The 22,891-nt window shown below is 41.2% G+C and overlaps 3 protein-coding genes across 10 annotated transcripts in view; 2 read left to right on the top strand and 1 right to left on the bottom strand.

Annotated features, from left to right (window-relative positions):
- arhgap36 (Rho GTPase activating protein 36) overlaps positions 1–7,234 on the top strand; it is a 32,172-nt gene extending 24,938 nt beyond the window's left edge. For 4 of the 7 annotated variants that reach the window (XM_027008718.2, XM_027008721.2, XM_027008722.2 and 1 more), the window contains 3 exons: positions 9–214; positions 422–729; positions 1,771–3,893. In XM_027008718.2, coding sequence (XP_026864519.2) covers positions 9–214; positions 422–729; positions 1,771–1,842 — 586 coding nt within the window. In that variant the 3' untranslated portion in view covers positions 1,843–3,893. Of the gene's footprint in view, positions 1–8; positions 215–421; positions 768–1,770; positions 3,894–6,050 lie in introns of those variants that run through there. The other 3 variants (XM_027008719.2, XM_027008720.2, XM_027008723.2) reach the window with 3 other exon arrangements.
- On the bottom strand, positions 2,399–12,838 carry usp12b (ubiquitin specific peptidase 12b). Its single transcript, XM_027008725.2, has 9 exons — positions 12,747–12,838; positions 11,150–11,230; positions 10,557–10,770; positions 10,084–10,340; positions 9,158–9,234; positions 8,837–8,920; positions 8,413–8,610; positions 7,630–7,708; positions 2,399–5,691 (listed from the first exon to the last, which is right to left on the bottom strand). The coding sequence occupies exons 1-9, from the start codon at positions 12,792–12,794 to the stop codon at positions 5,590–5,592; spliced, it is 1,140 nt and encodes a 379-aa protein (XP_026864526.1). The 5' UTR covers positions 12,795–12,838; the 3' UTR covers positions 2,399–5,589.
- Positions 12,839–12,899: 61 nt separating this feature from the next.
- rasl11a (RAS-like, family 11, member A) lies at positions 12,900–20,919 on the top strand. Of its 2 annotated transcripts, none has more exons than XM_027008726.2 (5): positions 12,900–12,989; positions 13,657–14,178; positions 14,634–14,690; positions 14,920–15,002; positions 16,229–16,948. In XM_027008726.2, exons 2-5 carry the CDS (start codon positions 14,031–14,033, stop codon positions 16,697–16,699), a joined length of 759 nt encoding a protein of 252 aa, XP_026864527.2. In that variant the 5' UTR covers positions 12,900–12,989; positions 13,657–14,030; the 3' UTR covers positions 16,700–16,948. The 2 variants fall into 2 exon arrangements, with proteins under 2 accessions (XP_026864527.2, XP_026864528.2); XM_027008727.2 differs by lacking the exon at positions 12,900–12,989 and adding an exon at positions 19,114–20,919 and having other exon boundaries at positions 13,271–14,178; positions 16,229–16,552.
- Positions 20,920–22,891: the final 1,972 nt, after the last annotated feature.

Raw genomic sequence — 22,891 nt, 5'->3', positions numbered from 1 at the left:
TGTGGCAGTGGCAGCAGTCTGATGGTGGAGTCTGATATGGGGGCCCGCAGGGATAAGCAGGTGTCTCTGGACTCAGTGGGTCAGTCCAGCGATGACCTGTCCCCCATAGACCCCACCTCTCCCATCTCCCCTCTGTTCGGCGACTCGGCTGGGGGAGGCAGCCTGAGCAGCGAGGTCTTCTTCAACGTCCTGGGCCTCAACACCGCAAGAAAGTGTGAGTGTCGCTGATGTCTTTGGGGTCAGAGAAGCCTCACTTCTGACTGGACGTGCTGAACTCATTCCCTGCTGCTGGCTAGGCTTGCTTGTCTTGTGTTGTCTGCTCTGCAAAATGCCACTTGCCTTGCAGTTTGTACATGTATGTATGTGTGTGTGTGTGTGTGTGTGTGTGTGTGTGTGTGTGTGTGTGTGTGTGTGTTTGTAGGCTCAGGCTCTTCCCAGACTCCACGCAAGTGCATAGCCCAAATGCGGCAGTTCCACTCCCATCACAACCTGTTGAGTTTTACCCAGCCCATCCAGCTCCAGGCTGAGGAGGGAGAGCTGCAGGGGTGCCGGGGGGGCTGTCTGGCGCAGGCGTGCCCCACTCACTTCAGTCTGGGCCAACAGGACGGCGGCTCCCAGCCGCAGCGCTCCAATGAAAGGAGCGGCTGGGGTCGTCAGGGCTCCAACACCTCTACTGCTTCAGAGGACAGCAAGCAAGCGAGCAACTTCTGGGACTTTTTCACTGGCAAGGTGTCAGGCTCAGAGACTATAGTATGACCGCTACATGGGTTAGTGTAGTGTGCATACAGGCTGTGGTCTGCAGCGTTAATCACCTGCTTAATAGACTCAAATACTCTCAGACACACCCTACACAACAGGATACCATTTTGTGGATATAATACTATTTCGTAATGTTAATAATGCTCATATATGGAAACCTAATTCATTGCATTGTTAAGTGTATAATCACTGCTTTAAAACATGTTAATCTGGGAGATTCTTTTAAAACAAATTACATATGACAATAGAGCTCAACAGAAATATTATTAAGTGTATAAATATGGTATAACCAGGCATTTTCTCACACACAGAGCAGCCTTTACACTGCTTATAAATTGCATTTGCTGAGAATATTTTGTAATGAAATATTGATAGCTGGTCGCTCCAAGCAACCTGACAAAGGCATTTTACTCAAGACCTTGTTACACAACTTTCTCACCTTTACACTAGCTCCATGCTCTAGAATTCATTCTAGAACCCTGGTTGCCACTCACCTGGCCTGCGCACCTGCCTTCAGGGATTAAAATCCACTGTTCTAGAGCAATATGCATACAGTTTATTGCTTTTTAGTTATAAGATTATGTTTACTGATACCCCTTGAAATATTAGGATGTAGAAACAATAGTGAAGACCAAGTAGTGTGAAAGAGTCTTAATAACCTGTAACAAATCGACGGAGGGTCCCATTTATACCAGCCATGTTATGACTCCATCAGTAAAATCATTTATATGTAAAATAGGCCTGATAATGTGTGTTCAGATTTTGACTGTAGATAATGTCTCTGGCTGTAGACAGAGACCTGTATATAAATGTAACATTTCAGAGACTGGTCTACTGGCCAAGGCAGCTGTTTGAAGTGTAGTCTTCATTATTTTCTTCCATTTAGAGATTTGTATACAACTATCAGCAGTTTCAAATAAAAGTTTATTACTTAATTTTTGTATAGCAATGTTTTAATTTAAACTGAACCACTGAGGTGCTACCTAAACTGTTACAACTATTTTCTTACAGGTGACCATGATAAGAAGAAGCCCGTCTCTTCAAAATTTCTTCGCTGACCAGTTTCATTGTGAAAAACATTAAGTGGGAAGGAATGGTAAGATGAAGGGGTTTTTGGAAGACACCGTTGATGCTGAAGCTGCAGTACACCACTGAACCATAAGGGGTTTATTTACCTAAAACCAACACTGCACTGCTTGACTAACACTCCACAAATAGGAAGGTTGTTCCCAGACTAGTATTCATTTACTAAAATCTAACTAACATTCGAGTTAGTGTGTAGACATCAACCTTCTAACATAGAGGATAGATCAAAGTATTGGAAATATCCCACCTGAATGTACCCTCTACATAAGTAGAGTACTGATTAAGCTTTGTAAATAATTATGTACATGAGATTCTATACCCACTGTATAAACCTCAAAAGATGCCATGTACTTTAGATGAAACCATTTCTATGTGAAATCATGACAACTTTGTTCATAATGAGAATATTTACAATTGCATTGACTAATTTTTTTTTAACGATTTAAGTGAAGCTTGTCAGTGTCACGACAAAGACATTAGTGGAAAACTCCCCATAAGTAGGTGGTGTTAATGCCATTTGATGCTTCCCACACAAACCTCCAAGCTGTTCATGTCTTTTTGATTTTGTCTTTATTGGGGACAGATTGAACATGCCCCTTCTTTCATACATTCCATATACTTCATCCCAAGGCCTCTCTACCTCTTACAATCTGTACATTGTTTGTCAAAAGTGCACTTTTTAAAAACCAACATAGACTCAATGCTGTCACTTTATACAACAGATAGTGGTTGGGGGGCATGGGGGGAGCTCACAAAACTTCACACACAATAGTAGAATGAATGTTAGCATGATTTAGCATTAGGCACCATCACACCTAACCACATTTGCCATAAAGCAATTTAGCTTGCTAATGCTAATTCTAGCTAATATTCAGTTCTAATGATCAGTGCATTAGGTGTCAAGCAATAAAATTACCCTTGTGATGTAGCTTAGGGTATATCTGGTATATGCTGACTCATACTCCATTGCCAGTTGCACATTTCTGTAGCAACAATCAGCCCAAGTAATATCACCACAGTACCACTGCTGGTATGTTTAAATGAATGAAAACTGAACAAAAAAATCTATAGAACCGTGAACGTCTAGGGAAAAATAACAATAAAGGTAATAATTTTACATAAATTATGAAACAGAACACACACAAAAGGAGACAAACAGCATCCAATTTCAGCATCCTCCCCCTCCTACTCCTTTGTTGACCATTAGAATCTAAAATCCAGTTAAAGCACACTAGCAGTTTGAATGATAATGACGATAATAGTGTGGTTATGACTGTTATGGAAGTACAAAGTGTTATAAACACTGGTGACATCTCACAATAGGTCCATTCTTAACATACCTTAAGGTGAGATGCAGCATAAGTGGTCAATCAAAAAGCTTGTATTATCACTGAATTGTTACACTTGCTACTGCTGTTTCCTGTTTATAACATTCATACGAGGTTTATAACAGCTGTAATACCATGCATAAGTCATTACCGAATACATGTTTTACAGGAGCTATGAGATGTGGACTTTAAACAGCAGCAGTCAGTTCAGAATCTTCACAGATGCATATTCCAAAATAAAAGTGTCAAATGAAAAAAGGCAAGACCAACATGAACAGTCAATAAATTTTCCTGTTGTGTGCCCAACTAAACATGGACAAGTTGAGCTCATTTTAATGCATGGAGAAAAGGTCACAATAGCCCACTAAAGCCAAACATTACATGCTCTTACAATACCAGTTTGTTATGAAAGTTCTGTCACCTTTCTTATTTGGTGGATGAATTACAACAGAAGACTTACCATCTTGGAGGTTAGGGTGTTCTGTTTCTGTAGGGAGATTTTCATAGCCACAGGGTGGCTCATAGGGCTTGAAAATCTTTAGCATCTGTGAACAAGTTATGGACCAAGTGCCGAGAAAGACGACACTCACCATAGAGACCCCCGTAATACCAGGGACAACACTCACCACAGAGGCCCCTGTAATACCAGGGACCAAGTAAGCTTACCAGCAGTTCAGGCAGTCAACTGAAACAAAACCAACAAAAAAAACCAAAAAAAAACCCACCAACCAAACAGACAACCAACCAAATAACATGGGACACCACTTAAGACGTACAAATATCTATGCTACAATGATCTCTGTCTTAATAACTGGTGGCCGCAAAGGGCTGTTGTGGGTTTAGTAGAGCAGAGATCACGCCCTCGTATGATTATGGAATTCCTTGCGCTACAACGAATTTGCAAAATTTATACATGGCCAGCCTCTGGGCATTGCTAAGCTGTTCTAATGACCCACTAAGCTAGTCTGCTTCCTGCTGAGAACCCCGATCTGATGCTAGTGAACAGGTCCCTGGTCACAAGGAGCAAACAAGACAGACTCCAATGCTGTGCTTCACTTCTTTTTTCCATTTATATCTAGTTAAATAGTTACTAAGCAAGAAGTCAAGGAGAAAAGAGCCCTTGCTTTGAGATAATGAGTATAGGATAGTAGCTACTCATTCAAAACCAAAATTACCTGAGTCTCTAAATGAAGTCTTGATACCTTGTTGTAAAACAAACCTTCAGTTAACAATCAACTAGTCAGCAATAGAATACACTAATCTAGCAGTGATATTTTATCCAATTTTTGGTAGCAAAACAGTGGACTGTGAGCAAAAAAATAACACACTAAATCTAAATGTCTCGTTGCAATCTGTAATGTGCACGCTACAGTCCATAATGATTTGTATGCCATCAAGTGTGCACTTCAATAGTCAACGCACAGCACTCAGACTTTGTACTCATAAACATCAGAATGTTAAGAGTCTCCTTATACTTAACCAGTCCCAAAATGCCAAACTAACCTCATTCACACATTAAATGGCCACATCATTAACCACAATTCTCTCTGCTCTACCAAGCAGATGTCACTCCAACCTGCAGACTTCCTTCTTAAAACACATCCATGTAAATGATCCCTCCTTCCCATGGAGAAACAACAACAACAACAAAAGGGGGGGTTGGCTAGTCATATCAGTGTAACTAGAACTAACTAAAGTTGCAGAGATGGAGCAGAGATACACTGTTTTACTGCCACATCTAATATGATAATTACAAGACTTGATTGTAAATAGCTGGTGGTCCAGTAGGCAAATAATGTGAGATGTTTTACATTGCAAATCAAAGTCTAGTAAGGCAGAGCTTCCCAATCCCAGCCTTGAATACTCGGCATTTACAGGCATGACCATCTCTTCATCACACCATGTGCTGTGCCAAACCCTTTAACCTTCACAGTAGTCCACACTGCCATGACAAAACTTAATACAAGGTGTCATGCAGAACAAAAATGAATCCAATAACTCCCTGCACCACTGTTTTCGATCAGGTCATCCTGTTATGACTAAAAGTGACACTGATACAAATGTGTCCATCTTTATGCTCTCCGAGGTTCTTTGTGACTCCTTAGCTGTGACTGATGGAGAATGTGTGCATGTAACTCAACAACACAAAGCAGGGGAGTGCGGAGATGGAGGATTTCCAGTCTTCTGTCTGGAGATGGCTCTGCCATGTCCAGGGCGCTCTCTCATCGGCTGCTCCTGTCTTCTGTTTACTTGGTGCTCCAGTGCAAAGCCTCGCTGATAAGCCAGAATGACTTTGGGGCTTGACTGAGAGGGTCTGAGATGGGGGCGGAGCATGCTGACATTGCCCAAGCCCTGCCTTCTCCCTTACCCTGACTTTCACAAAGTCATGCAGTCCCATTCTCACATTCCCACTGGCTCAGTCTCTGGACTGGTAAAAGAGGATGTACCCTGACTCCGAGTTTTTGGAAATGTCAGATGTCAGCCCGTAGAATTCCTCTATTGCCTGGGCATCAATTTTCTGCCGGGAAAGAGAAAGTGAGGTATAGATTAATTTTTCATTTTGGTGACAGTCTGACGTGCCACTCTGAAGTTGTAAAATAATGCAAAGTCAAAGGAAAGGATGCAATACTAAATTCCAAAAAAGCTTAGGGGGTATGAAAGGAAGTATGACTGTCACAAACAATCCACCCACTGAGCACAGGCAAGGAAGGAGAACAGCCGTCCGATTGTTCTTCTGGCTTGAGAATAGCCCAAGTCCCTTCAAATGGACCGGCAGGACTCCCAATAGAGTGGCGGCAGGTGGCCTGTGCACTCACACTGTGGAACCTTCATTTCCAGCCAGCTCTCAGTCTCCCTCTCCCTCTGCTTCCTTGACAGAATCAGCTGCTGGGAAGGTGCTTTGGAGTGAACGTCTGATCTGTGCGTCTCCCTAACGCGTACGATGTCTTAGGAGAAGTCAGGGCTAAAGGAGCTTCACTGTTCTATTAAGAGCTCCGCTGAGCGAATTTTAGCTTAACACATAAGTGCTCCAAGAACAGAATATTTTGTGCACCGTACGCTCAGGCCGCACAACAAACTGCTCCTGGGCTTTTCCAGAGGTTTATTAAAACACTGTATGCTCGGACTTCGGCCAGACCATTTGTCCATCAGTCTTAACATCGCACTCTTTCTGAGACAGAACAGCCTTGTACATGAGACCCTCTTCACTGTGGGAAATCCATGTTCCATCTGTTGTTTATTCTGCCTTGGTGGTAGGCCAGTGGCTTAGCAAGACTAAACCACTGAATGCGTGTAGTGGTCACAGGAACCCAGTAAAACGATGCCATTTCCGCAACATGTGTATCCATGTCCTTCTCAATGGCTGATGTTGGTGTGAGAAACGCACAGCTAATCCTGTGCTCTCTTTACAACCTTCCTGACAAACAAAAGCAATTTGGCAAGACAAAGCAAGTCCCCTTTTAAAAACAATTCTTCACTGCTGAATTTCACACTACTCAGAGAGACAAATAACAGTCAAGAACCCATAACAAAACTAGGTTAGGTGGGAAAAAAACAATTACCCCATAACACAAAATTTTACTGAATTCCTGTTCCACCTTTCCCAGTATGAATACAAATTCCAGTTCAAATACAGACATTCAATGGCCTGGTGTTAAACAAATGTTTATGTATAAACACAGATCAGTTGAATATCGTTATATTCGTTGTAATGGTACCTGTCAATGGGTTGGGGAAGATTAAGCAGCAAGTGAACAGTCAGTTCTTGAAGTTGATGTGTTAGAAGCAAAAAGAATTGGCAAGTGTAAGGATCTGAGATAGGCAGGTGGTTTTAAAGTAATGGCTGATGAGCATATAAATACACACACACACGCGAAAATTTTTGAATCCTTTAGAAATTTCTATATTTCTGCATAAATTTGACCTAAAACTTCAGCAAGAGGCAACAGTATGTGAACATTTAGGATTAGCAGATAACCTGAAGATGAAATTTGAAGGTGTTCTCAATCAATGGGATGACATTCAGCTGTAAGTGGGTACCCTGTTTTATTTAAAGATCTTCACAACAAATGTGTGTGTGTGTGTGTCTCATATCTATCTATCTATATGGAGACAGAGAAAGTGTGAGAGAGAGAGAGAGAGAGAGAGAGAGAGAGAGAGAGAGAGAGAGAGAGAGAGAGAGAGAGAGAGAGAGAGAGAGAGAGAGAGAGAGAGAGAGAGATAGGTGCGTATATATATATATATATATACACACATACACACGCACACACCACACACACACACTTGACTTTGACATTTGAATTGTTTCTACAGTTCACACCAGTCAAGAAGACTTCAGAGCTGTCTATATTTTTAATACATGTTTAACTTCCTCTTCCACTCTTCTCATAAGTGTATAATTAGAGAATGCACTGGAGCAGACCAGAGATCCTGAGAAAGAGCGAGCACTACGTCTTACCTCTACAATGTCATCATCAAACAGAAGCCAGAAGCCATGACTCTTCACTATAGTGATGTAATGGCCACGATTTGGACCACTGAAAGGCAAAGACAACTGCTAAAACAACTGCAAGCATCCTGTACACTTTAAAAGAGCAACAGAAACATAAATGTAAACAAAACTACAAAATATGTAGTTAAAAATACAACGCATCAGCTGGCTTCTTTTGATTGTTTATGACTGTAGACAAGAATAATGTCTCTTTGCCAGTAAATGTTTGAAGAGAGGTCTGGCTTAAAGCCACTGGACACACCCACAGCCCAACTTGCCCAGGGAGTGAAATTATGTGAAGGACAACAATCTTGCTTGCCATAATTTTAGGTCTTGGAGAAAGTAGCTGTGTGTAGCAGCAAACAGTGGGCAGAGGGACCCATGCATTGTGTTTGCGCTGCTTTATTACACCGTATTTCAACTCGAGAGAATGAGACAAGTGAGCAGGACAAGGATGCTACTATTATTATCCCGAGTCCTTGCTAGATGGTTTGTATCAGCCATAGTGCTGCAGCCTGATCGTTAACTGGCTGCTAGCTGTGGCACTAATGTAACATCTTTCCATAAATGGTCTGTCAAGACCAACAGCAGTTAACTAAGAAACCATAAAGAGCTGAGAGAAGGCAGGTGGGGCTAAATAGGCTGTTGGTGTGACTCTTTAAATCTGCTGGCAATTCAAGGTCGACCCCCTCTTTCATCTGGGTAACAAGGCTGGTCAGAATGTTGCAGTGGCTCAGACTGGATGCCTACCTCCCACAGTGCACAACCACAGACACGAGATCGTACATGCGGTCGGGGTTGGTGGCGTCCCCAGACGTGTTGAAGAGCCTCAGTTCCAGAGGGAAGACCACGCGGTAGGACAGCTTGGTGTAGCGATGCAGCTGGTCCATGTACTTAAAACGCTTAAGGTGCAGGGCAAGGATCATGGGCAATTTCTTCACCCGCATCCTAAAAGGCAAAGGATGAAGTGACAGGAGTGGGAACACGATCTACACGGAAAAAATAAGAGTTCTGCACAGTGAAGAACCTTTTTTGCAATTCAGCTTATTTGAATAGTAGTGAGGCATGAGGAACACAGGCTGTACAGCAAATTTAAATGCTTGCTCTGAAAACAACTACAAAGACAAGAGGTGTGTGCCACTCCATCTCGGGCCGAGCAGGCAGGACGCCTTACCTTTTCTGTGCCTCCTGCTTACTCCGACACTGTTCACAGTAGTACTTGTATTCACTACATAAGGTCTCTGTGTTACTGAAGCCCCTATTATATATATAGAGAAAAAAGTAATTAAAATAAAACAAATATCAAAAATACAAACAACAAATCTAGACCCCCAACACACATTTCACTAATACAGAAATAACAACATTTTCACATTGTGAAAGAATGACAGCTGCTTGGAAATTTTAACAACATGGCAGACACAAGATTTCGATTGTATAGGTGGGCACAGGTGAGGCAGGCAGTGTGTTCTAAGAGTGTCGGGTGTGTGTGTACCTGAGACAGTGTGTGATAGAGGTGTTCTGCTCCACATCCACAGAGAGGTCCAGAAAGTCCTCGTCCTTACTGCTCACCTAAGGTGAAGGATAGAAAAACCATCATCATCATCAATAGCAGCAGCAGCAGTATCACATTCCATCTTTCCAAAGGTGCAGCGCTACTTATGGAATTCTATTCCCATTCCCAGTCCAAATGTCCAGTCCATTAGTACTAGGTGTTCAACAGGAGTGTAATATATATGAATGAAGCTCATGTGAATCTCTGTCAAAAAACAACAGTGGCTAACTTCCTCTCACTTATGAAATGAAGCCTTTTGACGTTGATTCTTAAAAACACATCGCCAAGCGTTAATAGTACAGTATGTACTAATCCCCTGGGAATAAAACACACACACACACACACTTTATTGCTTCTGCTGAAAGGTTTCAGGGAGCAAAGGTAAGTGAAAAGCACTGTTAAGTAAGAATGTTAGTTATGCTAATGTATCTAGCATTATCAGATAAATGTGTGAGTGTATACATATTACATAGGTGTATGCGCACACACACACACACACACACACACACACACACACACACACACACACACACACACACACACACACACACACACACACACACATTATATATATATATATATATATATATATACACACACACACATACATACATCTGAAGATGATGCCAGGGAGTAACTGCAGCAGGTTATAGTAAAAAATATAGAGGTTTTCAAAATTGCAGTGTGGTACATAACGTTTCCGCAGAAAAAGAACGTTTTCTTTTGATAATGTACACTTGTTTCACCTCCTAGATCTTCAGAATGACTTTGCCTACACAGCCCAAGAAGGGCCTTTTTCTGAAACGTCACATTTCTCTGGAAACCTTGTGTGCACTTCCCTGAAATTTTCTGACTGAACAGCTCACCGCTTCACAATTGAGGCAGCGCGTCTCATTGGTGAGTGTGCCCTGGAAGATCTCATGCACCCATGTCTGCTGGGTCTTCTCGTCGTGTTCTGCCTCGCCTGTGCTGCTCACACTTCCCCCACCCCCTCCATTCTGCACCAGCTTCCCATTCTGCTGTCTCTCCTGGCTCTTCTCCTCCTGTAGCAGGTCAGCGATGGTGTTGAGCAGGTAGTTGAGAAACTCATGAGCATCTTGCTGCATGTAGTTGTCGAACAGCTCTAATAGAATGAAGAGGAAATGTGCAAGTCTGATAAGCTCAGAGTCATTAGTCATTTCAAAAGCACATTGCCCCCACCCACCTTTCCACTACATCAGCTTTACACACTGTGAAGTACATGGTCCAATTACCACCATCACTTGTAACAAGCATCTAAACCTTACAACACTGACCACCTGGTCCCAGCGCCGCCTCCTTGTCCAGACTTTGGCCTTACCGTTTTCCTTCCTCAGACGGGAGATGAACTTCTTCGGCGGGATGACCCCAACCTTCTTCTTCTGCGTGGCAATGCTGTTAAACAGGTCGGCCAGACACGTGAGCAGGCTCTCTTTACGTCGTGGCTGGACCTTGTAGGCCAGCACTTTCTCCCGGAAGGGCCGGCAGAAGTACAGAGCCTGAAGCACCGAGTTACAATAGCAGGTGTTGCCAAACTGCAACCGTGGGTGAATTAGCAAGGAGAGAAGAGGGGAGACCAGGGAGATGAAGGAGTCAAACACCTCAGTGTCATATAAAGGTTTTAAATGCACATATGGGCCTGAAGCCTTTAGTGGTAAGAAGTGGTATTTCATTTCAGATAGTTATGAATGATTACAACCTGTCATTTTGACTAAGTGGCTCTGATACATTCTTACCTAAAACCTAATGAGCTACTAAGTGTGTGGTCAGGAACGTGTAGACTAGTTAATATCAGACTTCCTTAAAATGTGAAATTGACTAATATTTTAGACCAGCACTTTATTTGCAGATTTGCAAAGTTATATTTAGCCCAGCTCTCCATTTACTGAATGATGTGAAACTGACTTGACTTACATTGACCAACCCAAAGTAGTGTTCATTTACAGGGAACTGTTCTGGTCCAATCTCCTTCTCCAAGGCTGAGGCATTGGCGCCCTATAAAGTAAATCATAAATGCCCCCAGTAAACAGCAGTGCACTGGTACTTTGTAAGCTTAACAGGAACATCCTGTTTGTGGACTGTGATTGGTGAAACTGACAGTACAGTATGCTGTGGCTACTACACTTGTAATCCATCCATAGACAAACCATCCGTTCTATAGCCTAGTACTTATAGGTTACCAATCCTTTTTCACTCAGTTCTATATACTCATGTTTCTATTGGCCTCTTTTATGAATGACCTGTTTATTACACTTTTTAAAAGGGTAGGTGAGGTCTGGCTATTTAATGTATTCATACATACATCCATCGGTTTATGCAGTATGTATAAAGTTATTAAGGTATTTGCATCAAGTGTGGTTGTATTTAAAAATCAAGTAACAACTGTGATTTCCTCAAAGCCAAGATACCATTTCATAGTACAATTGTGATGTCAAGCATGGTGAATTGCAATATTGGATAAAGCGACATTTAATCACACAGGATTGTGGCTAACAGGTGGTCATTGTATGTAAGTATGTGTGTATGTATGTATAAATAAGTTGTTAAGTCTAGACAAACAGTAGGTATCAGCTAAGTGCTGAGGTGAAAAGGTTATTCTTATATCCTTAAGGCCACAGTCTTGCCAATCACGACTACACAGTTGTGGAACATCAATAAAAAGGCTAACCTAAAATTAACGGGACATTCCAGCACAGAACAGCAAAACAAGAGCAAACTTATGCTTGTTTGACGCAGACAACCGTGTTAACCCCGCCAGGGAAGCTAGTTTTGAATAATTTATGGCTGACTTAACTCTGTCTGCAATATAAAATAGTGCTATAAACTATTTCTGCTCTAGTTTCTAGATAACACGTTAAGCAAATCAACACTCAGCTTTGTGGACAGCGCACACTTTAGCTAGTAAGGGTAAAAAAAAAAAACCCACAAACCACAGCTGATCGCTTCCTTAAAAGCAACATCTACGTATACATCCTAGCTATAAATAATTTGACAAATAAAGTACGTATTTGTAAACAAGGCGGTCAGGTAACGTCAGTTACTCGACAAGTTTGGCGTGAAGTCGCACTGGCTAACCATGCCTGGACACAAACTATGCCCAGATTTCTTCCCCCCCCCCACCCCTACGCTAGCGTTAGCCTACCTGCTAGCTTAGTTATGCTGTTTGCTAGGGAGCTAACTTGCTAAGCCCAGCTAGCTATATCTTCATTTGACCCCTAAAAAGAATAACTGAGCAATCAACAGAAAATCATGTAAACGAAAATGATATGCTTCCACCGCTGTGTTGGTAATAGCACAACCTTACTGGTTCGCAAACTTTCTGCAAGGTTAGCTAGCGAGATGTGCTCTTACGTGACATGGTTTCTTGCCGAGTAGCTAACTGTTTACCTAGCCTGCTAGCAAGAGCTGGTAAAAGACGGGCTAGGCGCAGTGGACAGGACAGCGCTACTTCAAAAACACATAGGAGCTGGCGAGCAGGTGAAGACAAACCGAGGGATGAAATGAAACCTACCATCGTACAAATCGAGGCGATCTTTCGGACTGTCATCAGTATTTCCATCCGTCTGCCGCCATATTGGACCGAACCCCAATTTAAAAACTGTGACAGCCGCAAAGGCTGAAGTTCCGGGGAGACCTTTCACCGTCCAGCCGCCGGAGGAGAAGCGAGGGAGTGTCGCTCTGTCGGCTCTGACATCGGCGCAACGCACGAAGTGTCTCGTAGGGCACTTCTCAAGCTCGGCTATTTCCGTACCAGGTCGGAGGATATGCACTCATCCTCATTAGATAATATAAAAATAGGGCTAATTTTTCTAAAAATGAATTAAACCAATCAATTAAGTTAATATTAAGCACATATTACAAAACCATATCTAACTGTCGTTTTTAATATGTTTTAATCACTTTTAGCGTTCTTGTGCGATGTAACCTATATAGATGTATCTATCTATCTATCTATCTATCTATCTATCTATCTATCTATCTATCTATCTATCTATCTATCTATCTATCTATCTATCTATCTATCTATCTATCTATCCATCCATCCATCCATCCATCCATCCATCCATCCATCCATCCATCCATCCATCTATCTATCTATCCGTCTGCCTGCCCGTCCTTCTGTATGTCCGTCCCTCTGTATTATTTATTAGTAAACATACATTAGTGCAGCAGACAATAATATATCACGTTAATCATTATCTATCTATCTATCTATCTATCTATCTATCTATCTATCTATCTATCTATCTATCTATCTATCTATCTATCTATCTATCTATCTATCTATCTATCTAATTTCATTAGTATAACGTAGGTTATGCTATGTTTGTGCAGCAGAGAACACGAGCTAAAGATCCTAATAGTTCAGTCAACTGTCGGAGCATTATTGTGCTTTGTCATCGGTGTCATCCGCCCAACAGCTGCCCTCCGCTTGGTGGAGAATGATCCAGACGCTGCTGCTCCCCTGAGCGGAAGAACAGTTCCTGTCTGGGTATTTCTGTCCTGTCCGTTGAAGTCGGTCCTCTTCGGTGTCTGGTGTATTAACATCTAAAGTGTTATATCAGAAAAAAACAACGGGAAAAGAATAAAATACATGGAGAACACTTTTAGAAGGAAATTGTTTTTGATTCAAAGGATTTGTCGAGATATTGTTTCAAGTGGATATAATCATCGACCAGGCGGCGCTCACATTCTAGAGCCAAACTTGTTTGGAAAGGGCTGTTTGGAGTAATCAGGCAATAAACATGAGTCTTCATGCATCCGGATAAGGTTTACAGCTTTTAAATCTTTCTAAATGCGTCTTATCGACCAGACAAGAACAATGACCAGTGGTTCTAGCAACTTTCTGCTAGTTCCTATACCAGAGTACCCTGTTTTGGACTGTGTACCTACTAAAAACGTTAAAATAGTCGTTCTTGGAGCCAGTAACGTCGGAAAAACAGGTAGTAATAAAGCCTTTTGTCATTATATTTATAATAATAATAATAGTAATAATAATACAATATATAGAATGATTTCCTACTCCACGCGAAAGTAAACTAAACGCATATTATTCTTATGGATCTTACGTTTTCTCTTTTAAATTCTTATCAGAGGTGGCGTTTTGTGTATTGAACGAAAACAAATTAGCCATATTTCTTTCATTGACTTATAGTTATTCGTGTTTCCAAATTCGGAAGAAGGGTAGTTGCAATAAGTAATGCAGTGTACTGATTTGAAATTAAAACTTGAAAGTTTGGTATGTTAGAAAAAGGGATCAGCAGTTTTCGCCGGGGGGCGACAAAAACATAACGTGCTGCTTTTTCCCATTTCAACCGTATAGCTCGGATTTGGGGAGGTTTTAATGGTCGACGTTGTATAAACAGAAAAGCTAACGCTCTCTGATGTAAATTTACAGCCTTGATAGTAAGGTTTTTGACCAAGAGATTCATTGGAGACTATGAAGCAAACACAGGTAATTCACTCTTTTATAAACCTCTATAAAGATTTATTGGAAAACAAACACACACACACACACACACACACACACACACACATACATACATACATACACATTTATATATATTTATATATATATATATATATATATATATATATATATATATATATATATATAATATATATAAATATATATAAATAAATGTGTGTGTGTGTGTATATATAAGATCTGTTTTATCCCCTAGGGGCCTTGTACTCAAGGAAGATCAGCCTAGATGGGGAGCAGGTTTCCTTACAAGTGCAGGACACTCCTTGTGTCTCACTGCAGGTACCTCCAGGCCTGTCTTGAATGCTTCCTTTCTTTCCTTATCCACCTCTGTGTCCATCCAAAGTTAACGCTGTGCTGGTGTGTTGAATTAGCTCGGTGCTAGGTAATTAATCATTCTTTACCTCTGGGACCTCGGCAGGCTTCTCATGGGGAATCCTGGTTCAAATGTTTGGCCTGGAAGGCAAGAATTTGGGAGGGGAGATAAAGTGGATGCGTTCAGTCATTAGCTCAGTAACGCTGAGACGGGGTATAGAGTAGCACAGGGAGGTTTGGAACCACAATAACCTGTTTTTCAGACACAGATTAAACCTGTTCTACTTTAAATGACCTTGTTAATAGTCATTCCCTACTGATAATGCCTGATTATTCAGCACCAGGTTAATCTGTAGCCAGGAAAAAGCCCTACCATATGCTGCTATGGTAGCGGGATGTGACACTCTTGACATTAAACATGGCTTCTTACAGCTTTTAGCAGTTAAGTCTTTAACCTTAGCTCATTTACTCTACTTGTTTTGGCATTCCTGGTCTTATTTTGTCTCACTGACGTCTGTGTTAAAGCCATGAGACCAACATGATGTTGAAACACAGAAAGTGAAGGGAACGTGAACTCTCCTTTGCTGTACAATTAGGAAAATAACATCCTTGCTGTAGTCATTCTACAATTTTCACTGCCACAACTTAGTAACGCTTATTCCAACTCTCTTTTTTTAAATGTTTCTAAATCTTGTTCACGTGGTACATGATGCCTGAAGCCCTAGTGTAGTTTCATAGTGCCACCCCCACTTTGTGTCTCTCTCTCTCTGTTCTCTCTGTGTGGTAGACTCTATGAGTTGTTTGATGTTTATTGTAAAAATACAAGGAAAACAGTAACATGTTTAAGGGTAAAAGAACAAATCAGTGTGTTGTAGTAGGAAATATGTTGAATCAGATTAGAATTTTGATGTATTGTTCATGTGGTAATATAAATTTTATACTTCATTAGGACACCTTAGTGGTGATGAGGTATTTAAGAATTTGTGGAATCACAGTGGATGCCTTTTCACTCTTAGTGATGAAGTCATCCTCTATAACTGTATAAGCAAAGCATTAGACCAGTGTTAGGTGCCAAATGTATCTAACAAAATTATGTTTATAATAAAGGAATAATATCAAAGTTCTCATTCTCTCTTGCTCTCTCTAGCCTTCTCTCTCTCTCACTCTCTTTTTTTTTATTTCCTCTGTTCCAGGATGATGCAGAGGGTCTTTACTGCCAGGAGCAGATTAACCGCTCCATCTACTGGGCTGACGGCTACGTGCTGGTCTTCTCCATCACAGACCTGCACAGCTACCACACCATCCAGCCACTGTACCAGCACGTGCGGCGCATCCACCCCAGTGGCAACATCCCCATCATCCTGGTGGGCAACAAGAGTGACCTGCTACGGGCCAGGCAGGTGCCGGCCCACGAGGGAGAGGCCCTGGCCGCCGAGCTTGGCGGGCCCTACTTCGAGGCCTCAGCCCGGGAGAACCACGAGGGCGTGCGAGCCGCCTTCATGCACCTGTGCCAGGAGGTGAGCCGGGCACTGGGGGGAGGGAACGGGGAAAAGAGGAAAGGTGGGCTGCATCTCGCCCGCCCCAAGAGCCCCAACATGCAGGAGCTGAAGAGAAGGTTCCGGCAAGTGCTGTCATCTAAGGTGAAGTCTGCGACTGCCCTGTGATGATGATGATGATGATGATGATGATGATGACAGTGATGAAATGACTGCACCAGGGATCTGAGTCAGAGACGTGTTGGGGATATTGCAGCCATTATTGTTACTTGAGTAGTATTTAGCTGAGGAGTCAAAAGGTCTCACATGAACAGTTTGCAAAGTTGTGTTGATACATTTCTTTCAAAGACATCCTTTCTGTGGATGGCTGCATAATGGGATCATTAACACTGTTTTATAAATAAAGTTTAAACATTATGATTTGCCCATAACGGTTTGCTTTTTTCTAAATCTGTTTGTGATTTTAGCTGCTATCATTTAAGATGTTTTATAAATCATCAATATTATGGGCATGTTTGTATTATGGGAATGTTTTCTATTTTTATAAACAAATATGGGGACAGATATTTGGAATAATGCCCTATAAATTAGAGCAATTACGGCAGATTATTAATGCACTGTTTCTAAGACTCCATGTGTAGGGAGAACATGATCTCTAGATGTTATATGTAGTCTGGTGGTTTTCACGACCTTTGACCTAGGTCTGCTGTATCAGGGATTCCAAAGGCACAGCAGAGGTTGTGGAGTGGCTTGTTTGCTCATTGACCTTAGATGCCCATCCCCCAGCATGTGAGGATGATTATGCAGCATCTACACGTGTGAATGAACCTACATTCCTCTGCAGCAAAGGCTGGAATACCTCAACTGCCTATCACCCGTTTAGTGCAAATGGCCACTGACCCCTAATCTTTGACCTTTCATGTTTCTCTCCATACCTTGCCTGGTGAAATACAGAATGGATGAGAATGTGAGTTATATGATTTCTTTTTATTTTAAACCACAACAAAAAACTTTTCTAAAAATGTTAAGATTTAAGGGTTTTTTTGTATCTTTTTTTTTTCAAAATTGTTATCATTCTTGGTATATTTAGAAACTCCCACACCCACTTAAGGACTGTTTTCCTGTCCTGACATTAATACTTTCACAACTCTCAGAGAGTCTCAAAAATCAGATCTTTCTGAACTATAATCATAATCATAATAATATGTTTAAGTTACATATTATATAAGCTTTTCTCATACTCAAGGTTGCTTTACAAGGCACCTCCTCACTCCCCCAAAAGGTTTAAGGGCATTTAAACTGAATGCATAGTGGGACGGGTATCCAGTGTAAGTGAAACAGGACTGGGGTACTGTGGGAAGAATTATTTAGAATGTGAGAGAATTTATTTTAGTTTGCAGTTATGAATTTCGGACATATTGAAGTGAGCAGACGATTTGGTTAGGGTTACCAATGAACGGAGAGCTGCAATAATCGAGATGTGACAATATGAAATTATGAAGTTTGAGCATCTTGTCTGGTGAGCATTGGCCAAAGATGAGCAACACTACAGAGGTGGAACAAAGTGACCCAATCACAGACCCAAAGTGATTTAAAGTGAAGAATCATGGTGTAGGCCAATGTTAGGAACTACTGATGAGTGTTTAACAAGGGTTTTGAGTGTAAAATCAGAAAGGCGTAAAATTATGGCCTTAGAAACAATGAGCAAAACGTTTGTTAGGTTTATACATGATGCGTTCCAAATAGGATTGTAAATCTTGTGATAACAACAAAATAACAATGGCATTGCTTAAAGGTGTAATTTAACAAGTGTAGATAAATATTTTAAATGGTGTTATAAACAGTTTTATAGAGACCTTCAAATTTTGACCACAAACAACAGAGATGAAACACTGAACCGATGACAACACAAGGGCTAGACTCGGAGCAGGGACTTCTATCTGAGTTGGTCTGTTCTCTCAGGCTGACAGCTACGATTGCTTTGAGTATGTGCAGACTGCTTGGTTTAATTAGAAATGCTGTATGATAGTCAGTGGAGATATTCTTCTGATGGAGTGAGCACACTGATCTTTTGTCATAACTTGTGCTTAATGTTTATGGGTAGTATGATGACACTCTCTCATGAAGTGATATAGATGCACATCCTGCTGTTGGTTGTCTTCTGAATTTGGATCAAATCAGCTCTCCAGATTTCCAGTTGCACACTTCAATATTTGGATTTCCACTTGATACCCCTCATTGAATCTTAGTTCTTGATTTATAAATGAGTGCTGCTTCTTATTTTTCAGTGTATGCAGTCTTCTGGCATTCAGGCAATGAAAGGTTTCCTGAACTCTCGACAGTTAGCACCATTAGCAATAGCCACTGAGACATGCAGAGAAGCACATGATCGGAGCTGAGGGGGTCTCCTCACACAGTGGGAGTGAAAAAGGGTTGTTTGTCTCCATTTGAGAAAACATGCTTTAATACAGGAAAGATGATCAGTGATATTTGAGCCCTCAGCATTTTGTTGGGAAACAGCTGTGAAGTGGAATAGTTACAGGATGTGTTTTCTCCCTGCTTGTTGCCCTGTGTTATCGCAGGCACAGGAAACTTGACCAGAAGTAACTCCCAACGGAGGCAGCTGGGAGGACGGGGGAATGTGGGAGAGTGAAGAGCAAGAGAACTTGAGCTGAGGAAGGAAGTGAAAGAGAAAATGAATTGTGAACGGGGGAGGGGATCAGCGAAGAAACCCTGAGAGGAAGGGTGTCCTTGAGGGACATGAATATCAGGAATATCAGGCAAGGCCTCAGTGCTCGGGCTGCTGACCAAAAGCGGATATACGAGATGAAAGATGACTTGTGGTTTATAGCCTTTCGGTTGTTGCAACCAACATCTTGAGTCTTACAGTGACTACAAAACAGTCATAAAAATGTGCATGGCTTCCCTTTACCAAGGTGCTTGGTAAAGCACGGAGACATGCTTCCGTGGCTAGTGCCCTGGTCTGTTTACTGAGAAATCATTGATGGTCGGCCAGCCCTTGGATTAACGTGTTATACGAGCAGGCCTGAGGAATGCAGACAGATCTGAACTGGATTTATGATGCGTACAGATTCCACAGCCTGAACAGTTGACTGACAGCAGTGGTGGTGTGTGTCTGCACGAACGACATAGCTGGCCTGCTCGACATCATTTTCTGTCAATAATGTGTGGCCCATATGGCACCATTTCTGTTTCCAGGTTCTATTCCCTGAAAGTTTCTGGATCTTTGCCCTTGATTTCTTCCAAAGACAATCCTAATCCCCTCTAAATCATGATCAGAGACACGAGCGGGGCATCAGCACAGGATAAAACAGCCCTGTGCATGCACACAATCTAGTGTATTAGCATAGGAATTCACATATGCCTGTGCTTGTACATATGTGCATACTTCTTTAATTTCTCCCTCTTTATCAGTATTAAAAGGCTAGTGCATTGGCATCAAGATTTATTGGTGGAAAGTCTTCAAGGTCCTTGCTTGGCTTTGGTGTAACATACTACACTAAACTACTGTGTCACATAAGGCCTACCATACAAAAACCAGTTCTGCTCCCAGCTGATTTAGGATGCTTTCCTGCTCATCATTAGTTATGCTCTGGTGAACAATAATGGTAGTAATGAGTGTTAATAGAAATAACGTTGTTCTGTTGTTGATCCGGAATGCTATCATTTCAAAAGTAGTTGATTAATAGATGATTTGGGTCCAAGAATTGATCAAAAGAGAGAGAGTTCGAGCATTCTTGCTGTAATGTGATCAGAAGTCAGTTTTCTCTCTCTCGTTCTCACTTGCTCTTCTTCCACTCAAATTGTGTAGAAAAACCAAATAAAAGCAAAGGAAGAAAATGGAGAAAGTTAAGTTTGCTTGATTTTCATGCTGTACAAAGAAAAACACCAAATAACAACAGAGAAAGACCATGTTAGTCTGACTCTTAAGCAAAACTGATACCCTGATATTCCATCTATTTCGCTGTCTGTTTTCATTCCCTGCGCTGACACTTTTTTGTTTGGTTTCATATCAAACCCTCTTACATTAAGCACTGAGTTAGCATGGAGGGCGTGCTGTGCAGCCCTGTGCACAGGCCACACTGTGAATTCTAAAAGAAACGTCGGTGAGGACGTGGGATTTATCAGGCTGAGAAGGCGAGAGGTCCCATCCATCTCATCAGCATGCACGTATCCTCTATATACTCTTCCATCTCTACTTTTCTCATAATACCAACAGGATTTTGTATCATAGGTTCCAATGCAGTTAGTCCCAGGGTTGCAATATGCAAAGAATTTGCTGATTTAAAAAATAATGCCAATTTTGTAAAATAATATTAATCATAATAAAAAACCACAACTAAACAACAACTTACCAACAGTGTGTTATTACATCTATTATGCCAAAATTGTATCTGAACCTTATTTTGGATGAGACCTCTGTTATATATGTTATATTGCTATCAAAAACTAACAGCAGACTACTACATTTCAAACTTCTGGACTCAGTTTGCTGATCTAAGATCGGTTCTAACCTTTCACGTGCTGGTGAACACAATTACTTTCACAGGGCACACCTGGTCTTAAATCAGCACTCATTCCTCAGAAGCTTCTCACATATGGGTTTTTATCTTTTTCACCCTACATGCTTAAAAGCAGACCGGAATGAGAGGCGGCTGTCTTCCACGATGCCTCTCCAGCAGTAAAAATGAGCTCCATCTTAAAATAGTCTCTCATGTCACCTCCTAGGTCATGCCTAACAGAAGAGCCCCATGGGAAGGTTTGTCCCTGTGGCCTTTCCAATGAGATTAACCTACTGAGAGAAGCATATTTGATTGGTGCAGTAATGGTTGATGACTCTGCTTTAACCAAAGGACAAGGGTGCAACTTTCACATGTATTGCGAAAGTTTACATTCTCGCGCTCCTTCTCTCTTTTTTTCCCCTCTTTCTTTACCCTGGAACACAGCCATATCAAAACAAGGCCACAAGGCATTTGAGATGAAATTATGGAGCAAACGGTCAAGGAAAATATTTTGTCCCAAAGATGTTTTTTCCTATCTTAGTATTTGAACAGTGAATGATGTGACATTGGCATAAGGTTTTGCCAAAACATTGTAATATGTCTCTAGAATTCTCATTGGTTACCAACATAAGAAAGCAATTATTTACTAAGGGAAAGAGCACTATTTTGTGTGTGTGTGCGTGTGTGTGTGTGTGTGTGTGTGTGTGTGTGTGTGTGAGAGAGAGAGAGAGAGAGAGAGAGAGAGAGAGAGAGAATGTAAGCTCCAGAGTGGGGATAGATCAGTTGATAAAAATGCTGACATAACTCATTGAGAATGACATCCATTTTGGTTAATGTAAAGTTATGTTCCAAACTCTTATATAGTTTACAGTATTTCTTGTTGTGAGGTTTGTATCATTGTAAATTTGAATACCAGTTCAGCTCCCAATGCTTCTGGAGTACAAAACTGTATTCTACTGCCTCCAATCTGTATAAACTGTTACTGCAAGTAAATTCGAAGAAAGCTGAAACAATCGGCCCAGTAAAATATACTGCTGTTGGATTTTCTAAATTCCTTCTATCTGTCTCTGTCACATACCTCACCTGTTGCCAAGAAATCCTGGAACTTGAACAAAAAATAAAGTAATAAATAAATAAAAATCGCAAAACGTGGATTTAAACAAAAACATGCAAATCCACCTTGGACTGAACAAACTGAATTTTTTTAAGTTTAAAATCAGACTTATTGTACTTAAGGTGAACTAATGTCATCATTACAATATGAAGCCAGAGTGCACCTCCTCTGGGTTTTGCTGGGCTTGTGTATAGGGTAAAAAAGACAGATTAGACAATGATGTTTATCCACGTCCAACATCCCCATAGTACCATGCATGGTTTTCATCAGGACTACGGGTTAAAAGCAATGAGTGCCAGGAACCCAGGCATCTGTGTTTATTCCCACCAGAGATGATAGCTTTGTAGTGTAATATTCCTCCTCTCCATGTATTTACAATGCACCTAAATAAAAATACCAAAAACCTTGGTGTACCTACTGCAAATATTACTTAATGCTATGGGTGTATTTGGTAGGAAATGTAGAATGCACTGCTGGAGTATGCACTGCATGTATAGTTAGTTTTATTTCATGCCACTTATTGACTTTTTCCTTAACGGTTATGTCTTGTCATGTCCTAAACATAAGATCTATCTGTACGTGTCTGCTGTGATGCATTTTACACAAAATAAAAATGCACTAACATAAAGAACTGGAATGGGTGCTGCTCTGCAGTCAGACTTCTCCTGCACCAGGGAAAGATTTGGCTAATTACGCAGGCCATAGAGAATTTGTTACTGTAGC

This window comes from Electrophorus electricus, chromosome 19 (genome assembly GCF_013358815.1).
Source record: "Electrophorus electricus isolate fEleEle1 chromosome 19, fEleEle1.pri, whole genome shotgun sequence".
Lineage (NCBI taxonomy): Eukaryota > Metazoa > Chordata > Actinopteri > Gymnotiformes > Gymnotidae > Electrophorus > Electrophorus electricus.
Note: the sequence above shows the minus strand (reverse complement) of the source record. Positions and strands in the feature narration are given on the sequence as shown.

Excerpts from the sequence above, each read along its gene's own strand:
- usp12b (XM_027008725.2), bottom strand. The coding sequence starts at position 12,794 with ATGGAAATACTGATGACAGTCCGAAAGATCGCCTCGATTTGTACGATG. Across the intron at positions 11,231-12,746 it reads TCGCCTCGATTTGTACGATG|GGCGCCAATGCCTCAGCCTT; the intron begins GTAGGTTTCATT and ends TTTACTTTATAG. Across the intron at positions 5,692-7,629 it reads TTGATGATGACATTGTAGAG|AAAATTGATGCCCAGGCAAT; the intron begins GTAAGACGTAGT and ends CTTTCCCGGCAG.
- rasl11a (XM_027008726.2), top strand. The coding sequence starts at position 14,031 with ATGCGTCTTATCGACCAGACAAGAACAATGACCAGTGGTTCTAGCAAC. Across the intron at positions 14,179-14,633 it reads CAGTAACGTCGGAAAAACAG|CCTTGATAGTAAGGTTTTTG; the intron begins GTAGTAATAAAG and ends GTAAATTTACAG. Across the intron at positions 14,691-14,919 it reads AGACTATGAAGCAAACACAG|GGGCCTTGTACTCAAGGAAG; the intron begins GTAATTCACTCT and ends TTTATCCCCTAG.